At 39.3% G+C, this 17,359-nt stretch overlaps 1 protein-coding gene across 5 annotated transcripts in view; it reads right to left on the reverse strand.

The window, feature by feature from the left end:
- NUBPL (NUBP iron-sulfur cluster assembly factor, mitochondrial) overlaps positions 1–16,463 on the reverse strand; it is an 89,581-nt gene extending 73,118 nt beyond the window's left edge. For 2 of the 5 annotated variants that reach the window (XM_084287008.1, XM_084287006.1), the window contains exons 1-3: positions 15,274–15,334; positions 12,412–12,447; positions 9,594–9,628 (exon numbers count right to left, since the gene is read on the reverse strand). Coding sequence is in view for 1 of the 5 variants with exons in the window: in XM_084287005.1 (XP_084143131.1) it covers positions 9,594–9,628; positions 15,274–15,421; positions 16,334–16,417 (267 nt within the window). In the remaining 4 variants the exon portion in view is untranslated. Of the gene's footprint in view, positions 1–9,593; positions 9,629–12,411; positions 12,448–15,273; positions 15,422–16,333 lie in introns of those variants that run through there. The other 3 variants (XM_084287005.1, XM_084287007.1, XM_084287009.1) reach the window with 3 other exon arrangements.
- Positions 16,464–17,359: the final 896 nt, after the last annotated feature.

A 17,359-nucleotide genomic window follows, 5' to 3' on the forward strand; every position in this document is an offset into this window, starting at 1 on the left:
AAGATGGAGAGAAAGATAAAGGCTCGGTAATAAATATTAAGCGTGTGGTTAGAAGAATAGCTTTAAGAGGCTTTTAATGCAGGTCCACAGCATCCTTACCCTTGAAGAGGATGTCTAAACAAGTACATTCCTCTGCATCAGTTTATTCAGTTTTTTAAAGCAAAAATACACCTGGATTAAAAAACTAGTTCCAGCCCCTACTACTAAATAGATCTAAATTTCAATTAACTATCTCATAAAAGCAGACACCTGAGAAGCAAATCTGACCCTATTTACTAGAAAAGAAATAGGATTTAGCAGAGGTTTTCTACTTATATTTTATTTAAACAGTTGATAGTGAACCCTTAAGACACCCTTAACAGCTGATCAATTTAATGTGTCAAATTTACCTAATGTAAGTCAAATGTATCTTCAGTTTTATAGCTGAGAAGTAAAAAATACTTTATGTGATCTATAATGTATTTAATAAAGAAATAAACTTCACCACAAAAAAAAAAAAAACACACAACAATTTAATTTGGGTTTAGTTATTCAATATACTTGTTATTACACACAGCAAAGCATACATAATTAAATGGATTATTTCATACAGATTTTTAATGCTTCTTACTTTATAACATTCTGTGAAAGCTATTACAACAAAGTGCAGGAATTATTTTGACAAATTATTCTACCTCTTGCCTACTGTATGAAAGCCGCAATTTTAGAAAGACTGAAAAGACCCATTTTAGGTTAGATTTCAAAGACATCAAAAAGAACATTAGGGCTTCTTTGTTCTTGTACAAAACGCATATTTTAAAAGATTAGCAAGATTCATGACTCAGTCCCTTTATCTTTGTCAGCAACTAATCGAACCCATCAAAACATCATCTAAGGGCTGTGCCACCTAATTACATCTCAAATTAAAGTAAATATTTGCAGAAAAACCTACATAGTGTTTTAAACCTGACTGACATTCTTTCCTTCAACTTTTTGAGGGTTCCCCTCCAACCCTAACAAGGATCATCAATACCCACTGACTACCCGCAACAGCCTTACTCCTCACTACAATTCTGTCTTCAGCCTGAAGGGAATGAAGATTTAGGAAAAACTAAATTAAGTAGATTGACTTTGTGACCTCCTGTGCATAGGCAGATCTTCACCACCACCAGCTATTTATTCCTGGGAGTCTGCAGGACAGAAATCATGTCTGTCTACTAATGTACTAAGCTTCCTGAAATTAAAAAGACACACACTGGAATAAAAAAATCCCTCAATTATCTAGGAGAACTTTGCAAATACAGCTACTATGCCAAATTACAAAGCTGACCTTGTTTCAACCTAACAAAGCAAACCTGACAGTTCTCAAAAAAAAAAAAAAAAAAAAAAAAAGTCCATGCAGTTCCTCAAAGGCAGGCATAATGCCTGTCTCCAAGATATACTACTTTCGTTCTTGGATATAGCTCAACAAAACTCATCTTCAAAGAAGAGGAATTCACAGATTCTCCAGTTTCTACAGCTCATGTTAATGCAGGCAGGAGTGTTCCTGAAAGCAGGGTGCTTTCCACAGACTGACAGAAGAAAGTTCTTCTGGAAATTCTTCTTTAAATCACTTGCAGATCATCACTAAAGACAGCCTATAGTAGGTTTTTCCTCACTGAGCAATCCCACATGTTACATAAAAAAAAAAGTTCACATTATCTAAAAGTAGCAGCTTAGAAGAAAGCATTGGCCCAATAAGCTAAGGTTTTGGGTTTTGTTGCCCTCCAACATCACTTCATCTGCAGCATGTAAGTATCCCTAGAACACCACTACCACCCCTATTTTCAAGGTTTAATTATCTCAGAAAAGCATTATGGCGTCTACCTTCTAAGACAGGTCCAGATCATCTCTTTCAGCATTTACACAATGCTTTAAATTCCTCAAGGAAATTTGGAATGCAGCTGGATGCTACTACATGAAGCTGTCAATTGAACTACCAATACAAGCTACTTCCCACGCTGACTGAAGTTTTATCTAAACACATGATTTAAACCATTCTGCAGGAAAAGGAGGCAGGTATTACATCTCCACCATTTTCTTCTTGCAGCTCTATTTTCTGCTTATAGAAGTATTTCTTTCCTGCTCTATTAACAAGTAACATTTCCCCTCTCCAGCTGGCATAGCCATAACCAGGTTGAGAACCGCTGTTCTGAAGTCCACCACTGCCCATTCCCTCCCACCTGCCCAGCTTTGGAGAAAGGCTGACTCAATCTTTAAGTTCACCACACTTCAGAAAATACCTCTTAGAGACCTTTATGTTTTGTTACCTACCTGCACATTTAAAACAGTTTAAGCTCTGAAGATAAAACTGACAGTGTAACCACTCCCATATGTTTTAATCATGCACTTTAAGTCTCTGACATATGGCCAGCTACTTAGAAAAAATATACTGAACACAGGCAGAATTATAGAAACTCTTCATAGTTAAATTTGTTACATCAGCCAGTAAGAACACAACATTTAAAAAATATATGTATTTTCTTGCCACATACAAACACAGAACTAATCTCCTGGTATATTCAGCAAAAAGTATATTTAAACACTGTATGGTAACATACAGCTTCTTATCAGTACTTCTAAGGTTTTTTCCCTTTCTAGTTTAATGATCTCTAGCATAGGCTAAGTACTACTAGGATTTGTTCTTTCCTGAAAGCTGGCACCAATATTTCAGGTCTCATCAGATCATGGGTCAGATCAAGATAGCAAAAAAAAAAAGAAATAGAGTAAAGGACTGTGGTAAAGAACTACAGCTCACCTTCATCTTCTGCTTTTACATCATTGACTATGTCACCATATTTACTTCACTGACATTAATCTTCCCAACAAGATACTCATTTTCCCAATTAGACCTCCCTGAAGATGTCTGACAAATATTCAGCACAAGATCTATACCATCACTGCATTTCTTACCCCAGTTCAAATTTTCTCGAGTTTTTGTTCTAATTTATCAACTTGTTTTATCTACATTAAGAAATGAAAACAAGGTTTTCAGTCATTAGGCACAGATTCTGTATTTATAAGAAAGCTAACTGCTCCATCAATAGATAAAGATATTCTTGCATATATCACTGAGAGTCTTACAGCTTCATACTGTGCAGCATGCAATTTACAGGCATATTTTACCTTTATTAAAAAGAGTCTTTCCATCTGCTTCTTGTCCCCAGCAAGATTGCCAACATAATTAAAATTCAATTTAGCCTTTGCACTTGGACACTGGCTTGTGAGTGATAAAGATTTGCATTACTACTGTATCCTAAATAAACTGGTTTAAAGCTCTGGACATTGTTGAGTTAAATCCTTTAACACAAAAAGCACTTGCTGAAGGCCGTATTAGAACATAGCCCCTCTGTATAGTGGCACAAGAAGGTCTTCCAGAAGAAGTAAATTTTGCCTCCTTTGCTTTTCTGTATGCAGATACAAAATCACTCAATTGTTATGTTTGTTCTCTTATGCAGGTGACTTTTACTATACATGGTCCTTGTATAGATGTAGGTACATACCAGTGATGTATCCCTCCTCCTATAAACTATTTTAGCTTACACTGAAGAGTTGCTTACTCTCATATTCTTCATTTAACAACAAACAAAACTCCTACATAAATCTTTCAGGTAATATGAACTATGAAATCAATTAGATTTTCCAGTAACAGATTTTTTTTTTTTTTAACCAAATGCAACCAGTTCCATTCATGCATCACAGATCAGTCTTCCACACATAATTTTGTGTTAGAGAAGAATCTAGTGATATGCATTGATTTCTTCAAAGTCACCAACTGCTTTATTGAGGAACAAGCCTGATAAAAGACTTTATGCCAATGAAGGGGAAAAAGAAGATCAGCTCACAAAGATCTGCTATAAATAGCTGTTAATCAACATAGCCTACATTACTGCTAAACATCCAGAGACTCTTAAACAGCATTAATTTCACTTTTGCTCATCTGTTATGAGATTTCTTTTCCATACTTGGTAAAACACATGCATCCCCACTGGATTTGAGTAGATGATACTTTACTTTGAAGTAAACCCTGCAGACCAGCAGAACTCCCTGGTGTTCAGCCTGGAAAGGATGGAGACACAGGTTAATGAGCTGCCGTTGTACTGCGTGGGAACGATTCTGTGAACCCGCAGCAGTCCCAACATTCAGCAGCTGCAGCCTATTTCAAACAACTCCAGCTTTGCTAAGTGATGGTGCCAGCTATTTTTAATGCTGGTGTTCTTAATCCTCAACCAGTGACTCTCAATTTACCCTTCTAATGTGGTTATAGAATTAAAGCTAATCCCAAACTGCAAGCAGCAGCATATAGGACAAAAGGGAACTTAAAACCAGGATAGGCCCTGGATTCACCATTTGACATACTGACACATTGAATAGCCATCTTTTAATCCCTGATTCTCCAGCTCTTTCAGCTGAACACTACTTATGTGCCTAGCTGTAAATTGGATTAAAGCCAATAAAGTCCAACTACAATTTTGTCATTATCTGTCCCAGAAATGCAAACTTGCTTTCAATACCCATTCTTCTGCTGGTTTAAAAGCCCTTTTTCCTTCATATGAAGATCTTCTAGCTTCCTGTCAGGTACAGAACTTCTCTGGCATTTTTTTCCTACAACAGCTTGCAGTAGCTCCTACTCGGATTTCTCTGTCATCAGGTACCAGTAATTCAATTTCATTTGGCCTTACACATCTTATATCTGATTGGGGTAAAAAAACACTTCATAGAGCACCATTTTTAAAATAATGGTTAAAAATGCACAACAGTATCCCAAACGCTACCACATCCCTGAGGAGGTGCCTCATTGCACTCCCAGCATGCCAGATGGTTGTGGTAAACACACTCCACCTTGTGATGTATATTCTTCAAAAGACTTTTTTGTCCAAATTAAGTATAGTAATTTGATTAAAATAAAACGTTTTAAGAACTGCATGTCTGAGACAACTTTTACTATTTTTTTTAAATTTGAAAACAGTCAAATTTTTCAAGCTTTATTCTCTCGTTTTCTCAGCTGATCCAGAAACTGAGCTGTCACTACCAGATAACCCCAATCAATTCTCACTGCCATCTCCACCTTTATCAGCACTTTTCAGCATTAAGAAATTAGCCTGAACACCTATCTGTAGCAATTAAAGCCTCCCGATTCTCCAAGCAACAAAGGCTGCCTTAAAAGATGCCTAGAAATCAAACCGAAACAATTAGGAAGGGTGCATAGGAGGAAGACAAAACAGGTCAAAAGCTTTCCTTCCAGCTGCAATTACTCAGTGACGAATCCCATTATCCTCTAAATTCTAGACTTTCTCCCCCTCCCTGCTTTTGAGCCATTTCAAAATCAATGCGTGTTGTTTGATTCATGTTTGGACACCATCTTATTATCCCAGCAGCTTTTCCCATGAAGACCCTTCTCACAGCCACAGTTTGAAGCCCCTGCCCCACTGCCATCGGCCCAGGCTGCCACCCCGCTATGTTGCTCAGCAGCCAGGGGGATCCTGGGCCATTGCAGGCCCACACATAATAGCCTAATGGCTGCATGAGGAAGAGGCCTGGGGGCATTCCACATTTTGGTCCTAATCCAGACCTGTAACCCGTAACCCAGGGCTGGGCTACAAGGCATTAAAGTGATGTTTGCCACTCATCACCTGCCCTAACTGCTCTGGGCAGAAGCCATTTGCTTACACTTACCTGCTGATCCATTCCATGTGATTTTACTGCTTGCTGCTCTGTCCTTCACAACACAAAAAACATTTCACCCTATAGTGAAAAACATACATCTTCTTGGAAAGAAAAAGAGAGTCAGAAGAAATCTGACAAGGGAACTTGCCTCGCAGTGACAGCACAAGCATGCAGCCTCCCAACTGGATTTGTGCCATCCTTAGTCATGCACAGCTGGTGTTTGCTCACTAAAATACTCTGTTCATAAACAAGCAATCTCTATCCTATTATTGCTGGCATCTATTAATTCAACTTGTTTCTACTATAATAAATCGTCTCTGGCCAGGCAGCCTTCATAAATAGTCATTCTAGTCTGAATATGATTTGTCCTGGCACAAAACCCAAAAATTCTCCTCAAGTGCTCCTATGAGAGCACAAATGACTGCTGGTACATCAAAAGAATGAAAAAATCTGCCACCAAACTAAGCAAGCAATTAAAAATAGGACACAGGAGCAAAACTTTAGTTATTTCTTAACATAAAAAGAAAACTGTATGATTTATAGATCTTGGTACAGGCACAAGAGTTTACACAAATCTTAACCAATCCATGCACAACAGGTAACCCAGGGCACCACAGTCTAACAATCCAGAAAGTGTTAAGAGGCTGCCCTGCTCATCTTCTTGGCCTTGCATCAAAAAGGGAAAAAAAAAAATCCCCAACACACACTACTTGGACATGGTATCTAGGTATCTAAATGAAATCCTGTCTCAGAGTTATTTACTCCGAAACCATACGGGTAAAAATGTGCCAAGCAGCCTGAGCATCAGCATGCAGGACTCCAGCTCCTGAATTCTAATCCTGGCTCTGCCAACAAACAGTGCCAATGACAACAGCCAAGGCTCTGTCGACTCCTTAATACTTTGGACTACCATTGTAATACCTGAAAAAGCTTCCATGTTAAAAAAAAAAAAAAATCAGCTACTTATTTATAGAAACAATAGTTCCTTTTTTTTTTTTTTTTCAAGCTGTATAAACCAGACTTTCAAGAGACGATGGAAGGAAGCTTTCTTTTATCAAGAAGACAAGAAATTCCTTCAGGCTTTGATTGTTAATCTGTTTCCAACTTATGACACTATCAAACAACAATAAGGTGTCAAAGCTGTTACTAAAAGCAGCAAGAATCTACTCTAATCCAATCTCCTCTGAAAGCATCTTCCACAGATCTCCCTCCCCAGAAACAATTGTTCTCAGTAGCCTGTGACCTGTATAATCTTAGAAGAATAACACTTGAAAGATCAGAAGACAATGTATTTTTAAAGTCATTTAGGTCCAATATAATAGTTACTTTGAAAATCTAAACATTGAATTTGTAACAGAGAAAGACTGTATTTAATGAAGGAATCAAACCACAAACCTTTATCGTCATGGTGACCTTTCTACTCAAGTCCTTTCTTTTTTGCCTTAAACGATACATCACGCTCAAGCATCAGTTTCTATAAATCTGTATTTTGCTTATAAGAGACATAAGCACTGTCATGAAGTTGCGGGAGGCTGCTGCTGAAGGCCTGATCTACTACCACACTCATTACCATCTCCTAAGAAACAGGTGAACTTAGGACAGTAATAAAGGGAAAGAAAACCACAGGAAGGCAATGCACAATCATTAGTTATTAACAATAAAATGAAGAGGCCACTGCTGCATATCTGAGGTCAAAGAAATTCACTATAAACTTCAGCAGGAGGCACCAGTGAACTCTGGAAAACAGCCTCCTTATTTATTTCACTGTAACAAAACTGAACATTAGTGGGAGCCCTACAGCTGAGAGCAGTGAACAATCCCAGCCTGGATCAAGGTCCCAGAGATACTCATTTCACAATTTTTAACTCACAAAACTACTGAATTGAGATCAATGGGAGCTAACAAATGAAAACACCAGCAAATTCAAGCCCAAAGGTTGAACACAAACATGTATGCCATCATTTTATATAAAAAACAGATACCCGTGCATGAACAAACAAACAAGAATTGAGTTCCTTCACTTCAACTTACTTTCATGTTTTACATCTCGTAACTACATCAACGAAGAACAAATGAAGAGACAAATGAAGAGCAGCACCTTGTTAGATTGTAGCCATCAGTTCATGCAAGTCACAACACTTTCATCTGCTTTTCATTGCTTATCATCCACCAGACTCTGGCCTCCAATTTCACACCACCACATAATCTTAACGTCAGAAGTGTCTAGTGCATTTTATAACTTAACTCTCTTGGCTCAGTTTCATTTATAATTATTCTCAGCCCTGAATTGCCTAATAACTCCAGTAACAACCTCTTCAATTGTTTGGCTATGGTCTCTTATTTACATGCTTTACAAGTATCTTAGCCGGTACCGACAGTTATGTGCAATTAGTAGACATGGTTTCCATGGAGCTACTCAGTGACCATGCCACAGCACAGAACTCCTCGCAGAATCACATTTATTTTGGAAAAGTATTACAGCAAATGCCATGTTTTAAAGTTAATTAGAAGGAACCATTCAAGCAGTTTTGCTTTTCAAGATGACAGATTTTTCTCCAAAATCAAATTACTCCAGCAGCCTATTTAAAACATGGAATTAAAAACTGTGAAATATCAAGATCAGTTGCCATTACAAACAGCACACATTTCATATAACAGCTTTAACACTTCTTATCAAGTATGATTGATTTTATGGAAATCTTTAAAAAACCTTTTACAAATTGTTACAGGAAGTGTGCAGAATGCATGCAAACTTCACTCCTACCTGTTTTATTTTACTCATCTTTTACAACGCAAGAAGAAAAGGATGCTACATTTACCAGGTCAAAGTACTTGTGAATACCTTGTTTTATATCACTTTGTAAATACTTTCTATGTTACACAACATCAACTATGAAGCACTTTCCAAGTGTCATTTGAGAATTCAAACAAGTAACTCCCTGTTAAAGTTGACTGTGACAAGATTCCAAAGCCATGCTTACTATGTATTCCTAAATAGTAATATCTCATCTGAATGAGGTGCTTCCTCACTTAGTTTTCTTGGCCCTTGCGTAAGATTATCAATAAATCTGAACTTTCATCATACATTAAAAGCTTCACTGAAAACCTTTGTGGAATACTCTTCTAAAGGCTACACTTTTATTTTGTATTTACTAGCTATTTGGGGATTCATACTTTATGAGTAAAAAATTTGTTTTATATACCCTTCCATAGGAAATCATGAAAAAACTTGCTTCAAAGTTTACTTATATATCAATGTACACAATGGAAGCACCAGGTGAATGTAATGAAGATGCCTTGTTTTTTAACATTAAATAGGTCCCACTGTTTATATTCAGTCTAATTAACATTTTGGGTTTCGCAATACCAAACTGGGCAATGATATTTTGTTACATAAAAAATGGATTTCCAAGCTTCAGGAAAGACATACAGCTCCTTCCCCCCCCTTAGCCCTTTATATTTCAAGTATTTTTATACATGAATTTCTCCTGAAAAAGTACATCTGTACAGCTACAAATAATGCTTTGGACACCACCCAACAATTACTCATTTTTTCCAAGTCAGTACTTTGAAGTGATAGAATTTATTTATTATGGATCTCCAACCTGCACAAACATCCTCTAGTACATCTACACATCCTTGGAGAATTGCAGTTGAAATCAGAGAGACACAGTGGAAAGTGCACAGCGAAACCCAACCCAAAGAAGGATGAGAGCCGAGTCGTTCATCATGCTGTACAATATAAACAAGTTTACATAAACTCAGAAGTCCATAAAAACAAATAAAGAAATTAACTGCCAGAATAAATACTTAGATTTTATGTATGTGACTGCTCCCAGCAGTAACCATTTTATTTATGACTTACACACTTGTTTAACATTAAGGCAGATAATTAGATCTTCACCTACCGAATCATTTGCTGCTAGGGCAAGGGCTATATTTACTGCAAGAAAAAGAAGAAAAAAAAGATTAAGTACAAGAGAATTTACTTTCTAAATATTGATATTGTTGTGGTTTCTAACAAGAGAAAACAAAGATAAATCACACTTGCTTAATAATCACATTCATCATCTTGATTTTTAGCTTCTTACACCTCTGCAGCATTACTAGTTTCGATGGCAGCAGCATTCACATTTCAATCCATGCTTGCTAACAACCTCACACTAACCTGCAAAAACCTACAAACTCTAAATTTCTACAGGACACTGAGATTAAATTATAATCTAAGCATTTTGCCAAAGGATAACGTTAAGAAAAATCACTGTTGACTCTTGGAACTAGACACTACCATAACAATAAAAATGATTCTACCATAGCTAACCTCACCATGGTCTCTAGTTAACTTTTTTTTTTTTTTTTTTTTTTTTTAAGATAGAGATTAAATAAGCATTGACCTAAACTATTAAACTACTCTGGCCAGAAATACACTTATACCCTTTTTCCATTTTGATATATCATGAGAAATTGAAAATTTTCTCGAAGAAGGTGCCATGTATGCTTTTTGCCTGATTAGTATGTCAGAAAATAGTCTCATCTACCCTGAAAGCACCTGTAGCAACTAAAGAAACAGAGTAACAGGATGAAGCAATTAACAAATCCAACAGTTTGTTTACAGCTCTGTTTAAAGCATTTCAATCAATATTTAACTCCTGTAACTAGAAAGCACATAGAAGAAATAGCACCTTTTAATGGTTCACCAGCTTCAACTACCTTTTGGAAGATCTCCTAGAAATATCAATATAACCAAACAGTAGGCATTATACTCCAAACAGTAACATGTTTAAAACAAAAAAAAACTTTTGCATTTAAGTTTTTTTTCCTTCTTTACATGTTGTTGTATCTCAGATGACAGAGAATTTTAAGAAAGATAAGCTGCAGCCAGCCTCTTCTACTGGAAGAGCATGAGGTTACTGAGGACAAACTGTGGAAACACTCCCAGCTTAAAGAATGCAGTATGGAAAGAGGTAAATTTCTTTAAGCAAAATAGCAAGGAGGTTAGTAAGGAAGATTATACAGCTCTCTGTAAGGCACACACATGCTCTGTTCACTCCTAAACTGATAAAGCAATAGGGATTTTATTCTTCAGCCTGCAATTTAAGTAGATGCTTGATTAACTATCCCCTGAACCAAGCAGAGAGAATTTATCTTCTGAACCTTGGAGACTGATCTACAAATCACAGCTAAGACAATAAACATGCAAACCAATGATTAAATAAATAACACAACTGCAATTCATGTTTGAAGAGGCACAAAAGAAGCAGCAAGTTACTCCACATACTGTCTTCATAAGTCTATGACTTGTGTTGTTGTTTAACCCAGCAGGCAGCTAAGCACCAAACTGAGTGGGATGGTGGACAGAAACAAGGGAAAAAGGTAAAACTCCTGGGATAAGATAAAGACGGTTTAATAGGACAAAATAGGAAGGGAAATTAAATAATAGTAATAATAAAAATACATATACAAAACAAGTGATGCACGGTGCAATCGCTCACCACCTACCAAATGATGTCCAGCCAGACCCCAAGAAGCTGCAGCCTCCCCAGCCAACTCCCCCAGTTTTACTACTCATCACAAGGCCATAAGGTGTGGGACATCCCTGCAGCCAGTCTGGGTCAGCTGTGCTGGCTCTGTGCCCTCCCAGCTCCTGGGGCTCCCCCAGCCTCTCCGCTGGCAGGGCAGTACCAGTGAGAGGCTGCAAAGTCCTTGGCGATGTGTGAGCACAGCTCTGCAACAGCTAACCTATTGTGCATCATCAGAATTATCTTTCTCCTAAATCCACAATACATCACTGGTCCAGCCAATATGAAAGCAATTATCTCATCCAAAACTTGGACAGCTTCATATGTCTACCTTCTTGTCTACATAGAATTACCACGTATAAAATTAAAGTATGATCCACAATGCTTCTTCAATAAAGGGTATTTGACTACTAAACAAATAGAAGGAAGTCAGTGAAAATAATACAGTGGGAAAGTCTGAATTTATTAGATGGATATCTGGCTGGACACAAGGTACCCTTTCGAATCCCAGCTAATTCTTGCATTCAATTGTCTTTGTATTACCATCAGTTCCCAGAGGGTTTAGAAATGCAGCACAGGACCCTAACCCAACCCTAAATGTTTACATGGGCCCTCACAATGAAATCCCAATGTAATCAGGACTGCAGGGCAGTAGAACATATACATTCAAGAAGTCCAGTACTTCCTCCCACCACCCCAAAACTTCATAGCACAACGCAAGCAGTCTCTGCCCATCCTACACAAGCCAACCAGTATCCAGAAAGACACATAAGGAGATTCTAAGTTAGTCTTCTTGATGTCAGTGCAAGTCTAGGATCGTTTATTAGTTTGGACTTTTTAACTTCCAAACCCCCCACTGGCCATAGAAGCACCACAGTTGAATTCACTGAATATTGAGCTAACACCACCAATAAAAGTGCTTGGCCCAAGATCAGACATATACGGAGCCATGGGAATGCATCCAGATTTGTGGCACATTTAAGCTACATCATCAATAACATAACTCAGATGAACTCTTTCTGAAAGTGAATTTTGAAATAGTTAGATCTCCCTAGTCACCGAAATATCTTAACTTGTAAAGAAGGTCCACTACCAGAAAACATTATGTTGGTCCTGCAAGAGAGAACAAATGTTATCAACCTGCTTGCCAAAGCACACATTTGCGTCCACATTGCTCAGATAAATAGATGGGGATTTTGATCTCTACCTTGAAAGGGTGAGTTTCAACAACAGTATATCCTGCCTGCAGAATAAAAACATACAAGAGGAAAAAAGAAATTACATTTGGCAACGCATTGGCTTTATCAGTTCTCCTGAACAATAATGAAAAACCTCATCCCAGTAGCCTTTGCTGGATGTGTCTCAAAGTTCAAAACAAAGTATCAATAGTTGTTAATCCTGCTGTTCAAAGAAATAACTGTAAAAATTAATTTTCCACAGTTTTTATTTATCCGTTTTATTTTGTTTTTATTATTCTTTTATTATTTATTCCAGCCATTTTTCCCCCACTTCCACAGTTGAAAACAACACAAGTTTCAGTAAATAAGAAGCTTCTACTCTTTCAAGCCTACACTTTGAACTCTTCACATGACAAGATGAATTTTCTACCATGCTCTCAACTTAGAGTTATGTATAAAGAGGGGGCAGAAAAGAAAAGGAAAAAGAAATTGAAAGCTTCAGTTGGATTGAGGAAATCTAGCAGAACACTGGTAAAAGAGGGGAACTTGACAGGAAGTACAAATAGAGGAAAGAGACAGAAATCAAGCAAACAAAAAACCTCTTACTCAACAAAGATTACCAAAACAACCAAAAGCATCTAAACACAGACTGAAAAATACTTCTTCCTATAAAACAATTTCTTCTTTTAATCAGTGACTCCATTGATTTCAAAAGCACAAAAAGCAACAAAGAATGTAATACTAAAGCTGTATGTGACAGACAAAAAGAATTACTCAAAAGAAACACAATGATCGATTGAAGAATGCCCCTGACAAACCTGACCCTAATACATAACCGCTCATCTTGACAGGGAGATCTGGAACAACTGAAACACAAACCCATAGAGGGAAAGGAATATGAACAGCCTTGACATTGTTTCAGAGGGATGCAGATAAGGCTGACAATACTTTATGTGGTGTTTTAGAAATTAAGAGGTGTATACCACCTCTAATTACCACCCTCCTTCCTTTTTCAACTCTTGCTCTCAAACTGTGTCAGCAGAGTTGTCACCGAGCACATTCCCCATAAGCCTCTATTACTTTTTTCCCCATACATGTTACTTGATCTTCAATTGCTCATCTGAACCATTTAAGGCTTTCTTATTTTTAAGACGACTCTAGATTCCTCTTTCTTCTCAGTACTATAAATAAATGCATTCATTAACAATAGGTTAACATTTAACATTAACTAACATTTGAATTATCACTTAGCTCTCTTATTTAATGTCTGTTGAATCCTACTTTATTTTTAAATGAATGGATAAGAACTCCCAGCTCTTTAAGGGTTTTTACACCTGTTGTACTTTATGTAGAAATCAAATACAGATTACAAACACATGTACAAACTACATACAGAAACCAGTTAGTGGAACTTAAATCAGCACATTTGTTTGTAAAAGTGAGGGGGATAATGTATTGTTCAGATTACGTTCAGTTTGTCAACCTGTTGACATACAAATAGCTATTCAGTATTTTCATTAACCTGATAGAACCCACCAACAAATTATAACCATCAACCTTACATCATTAGGTAACAGAAGCATTGACTGTTTTGAATGTCTTCATACAGGAACGTGTATACTATATACATACAGACACATGTATCCTAGGTATAAGATATTAAATGTGCATCCTATGTATAGGAAAAAATGCATTCAATACTTCCACATGTATTTCCCTTAAGTACAGTTGCTTTCACTATGGGTAACATATTTGTATGTTCTAGAATTTATTAGCCAGCCAGTCCTATTCAAGCAGGGCTGAAGTACAAACTACAAAATGAGAAATTAAGAATTACATCAATGTGTAATTCACAGCAAATGGAGATGAACAGAAGACTGTGCAAATAGACAACACGCAACTGAAGGATGACTCTCCTTTCACAATCAGAGTAAATTTGTTTTTAAACAAGTTCATAAAACTTTAGAGATCTTTTATGTTACCTTCAGTGTCACCTTCGTTGAATTTCAGGCAAATTTATACAACACTAGTAACCCATGTACCATCTTGTTCTATGACTTAGGAACCTACAATTAGGAAAACTTGAATTCAAAGCCTAAAAGCACGGATGAGAGAAGTCAGGAGTTCAACATGACCCAACAGGTTCTTATCACTTTGCATGGTTTATCACTACTGTTTCATCTCTTGTTATGAGAAGTCTTCACAAGTAGTTGAGAAGACTGGACAGTGACCTGATACTTAAACCTTCTAAACACTAGCATATTGATATCCCCTAATGTCTATAGCAACACAGTGGAGCACTGTGCAGGTACACCTAGTCTGCTAGCGAAGGAGGAACAGTACCACTACACCAGCATGTAATTCCCTCCACCTCAGCTTACTCTTATGTCAAAAAAGCAGCCTGTCCCAGGACAGCACTGCACTGTTACAAGTACATTATTTCAAAGCTGCCTGCTCAATTGGCACCCACTTGGCACGAACAGTTCCTAAATTGAAGACCTCTGTACCTGTATGGATTTTCAAAGGCTGCAATGAGACTTCACAGAGGTTGAGGGCTGTTAGTGGGATTTAATTAGAAGATTACACCACTGCCTAAATACTCCTTGGGAAATATTATAAAATATTAAAAAACAAACAAACAAGAAAACCTATGTTTTTTGCAACAAAAAGCTTCAGTGTTACTTACATAATACCACATGGGGGTAGAGGGGAAGAGGAAGAGTATCAAAGCACATTTCTTTGAGGCACTGAAATAAAGCTTAGTGATCTGTCAGGTTTTATTGCTGCCAGCTGAACGCAATTCAAAAGACACATTAGCATATAAATATTTATACATCTATTACAAAACAATAAAAACACAACAGACTGCACAAAAAGAAGAAAAATCTTACCTGCTGCTGTTGATTTCCCAACTCCCCCTTTTCCAGAAGCCACAACCAGCACCTGCTTAACTCCTTCTATGGGCTTTTGCTTTGGCAGCCCTCGCGACAGGATCCGGGCACGTTTGTCTTGTAGCACCTCATCCCTGGAGCTTGAGGACTAATAAAAAAGAAAACAAGGACACATATATGCACCAGAGTGTTGCAGTTGCGGTATCAAACCTGCAGTTTTCGTGGAGAAAGTTAACAAGCATGAACCAACCTGTGCTCCGAGATAATTTCAGTACTGGTGCAAAAAAACTTCTTGTGTACAGACTCTCCCTAAAGGAGCCTGGTTCACAGCCAGGCTGGCTTGAAACTACCTGGCCTATTTTAAAGCAACCCCAGAGGGCACTTTGTTTGGAAACCATTAAGTGTGGTTGAACTTAAACCTTAATAAATAAATAAATAAATCAAGGCTCACAGCAAACTAAACCAAAACCCTGTTCAATAATTTGGAGGCTTTTGAAAATCAGGTTCAGATTACTTGATTTTCGACGTCCTCAGCGCAATCAGCATTTCCCTGAGTATCCCCACAACCAAAACCATGACCCACGCACCTGCTTGCACGAGCTGTTACTCCGCCACCTGCAGCACACCCGGCGGCCAGAAGCCACCTGCATTTTCAGCACCAGGTCACGAAAACGAGAGCCCCCTGGCCGGGACCCAGCAGCCTTTCCCCTAGCAGCATCGCCAGCACACCGCGCAGGGCTGGCAGCACAGAACGGGAACGGCCGGGAGCAGCTGGGGATGTGCCGGCGGCTCCACACCACCCCGCTTGCTGCCCGCTTGCTCCGATGTAGGGGCACCGCCCCATATTCCCCCCTCGCTCCGGGAGCCCCCCTACGCCGCGGCAGCCCCCAGCTTGCGCCAGCCAGGGCTTCACAGCAGCGCCCAGCGGGTCTCCCCCAGCCCCACTCCCCAGCGTGCCAGGCAGCGCGGCAGGGCACTCCGAGCCCCGGAGGCGCCCCGGAGGCAGGCGGACCCGCACCCCAGGCTGAGCCGCTGGGCGTGGAGCTCCCGCTTCACTCACCGCGGAGCCGAAGGACGAAGCGGCGCAAGCCCCGCGGCAGGGGACGCGGGCAGCGCGCACCGCCCGGCACCAGGCAGCGGCCATGGGGCTGCTGCTGCCGCCTCCCCGCCGGGCGCGCTGAGATGGCGCCGCCGCGCCGCGCCTCGGCCCGCCCCCAGCGCCCGACACGGCCCGGCATGGCCGCCTCCCCACCGAGGCTTTCTCACAGTCCTCCCGGGACGGGATGAGCCCCTTAGGGGGGTCCCGGCCGGTCCCCGCTGACAGCCCGCCGTGGTTACAAACGGCACGGAAGAAAAAATCGCCTCGGCCTAGCTGGGCCGAGGCGGGGAGCCCCGGCTGGCTGCTGCGGCCGCCACGCAGGGGTTGGGTTTTTTGGGGGAGTATTTGGTTTGTTTTTTTCTTTTTACACCTACAGCGTTTCTACAGTTTGTCAGTAGTTTTTCCAAGTCCGATCTTCATCTCCAAAGTGGCTGGCTGGCCAAGACCTCTTGGTCCCTCCATGGTTTCCATCATCATCATCAAATACAATAACTATGTTCCAGCTAAGCCTTTGTGTCGTTAGTTAAAAGAACAAATAGACATGTAGCCAGGACTGGTACCACTTACTTGTCTTTGTAATACTAATTCAGAAGCACTGCTAATTGTTCTCCTTAGGGTTTTAGTTTTCCAACCAGCACATACCTATCCTCCAGCTTTCGCCAATACCACATTTCTGTTCCTTACATCACGGGAGATTCGTTTAAAGCTTTAAGATGACCAGCATCAGCTGCTTCTTTCCTGTCATCAAGGCTCGGAACCATGTTGTAGAAGGCAACGTGATGGGTTTGATGCAATTTCTTCTCAACGATTCCATGAATCGTCCTTATTCATCTAGATAGTAGTACAGAAGTAATTCCAACCTTGTCAGTTTCAGGCCACTAGTTCTCAAAGGTAAAATACAGTGCAGATAGTGTCCTTTGTTGGTGTCTCTTGTACCATGTAACAGATCAGGGGATCTTGCATCAGGTTAAAATGTTATTATAAGAA

This window comes from Netta rufina (genome assembly GCF_964035555.1).
Source record: "Netta rufina genome assembly, chromosome: 5".
NCBI lineage: Eukaryota > Metazoa > Chordata > Aves > Anseriformes > Anatidae > Netta > Netta rufina.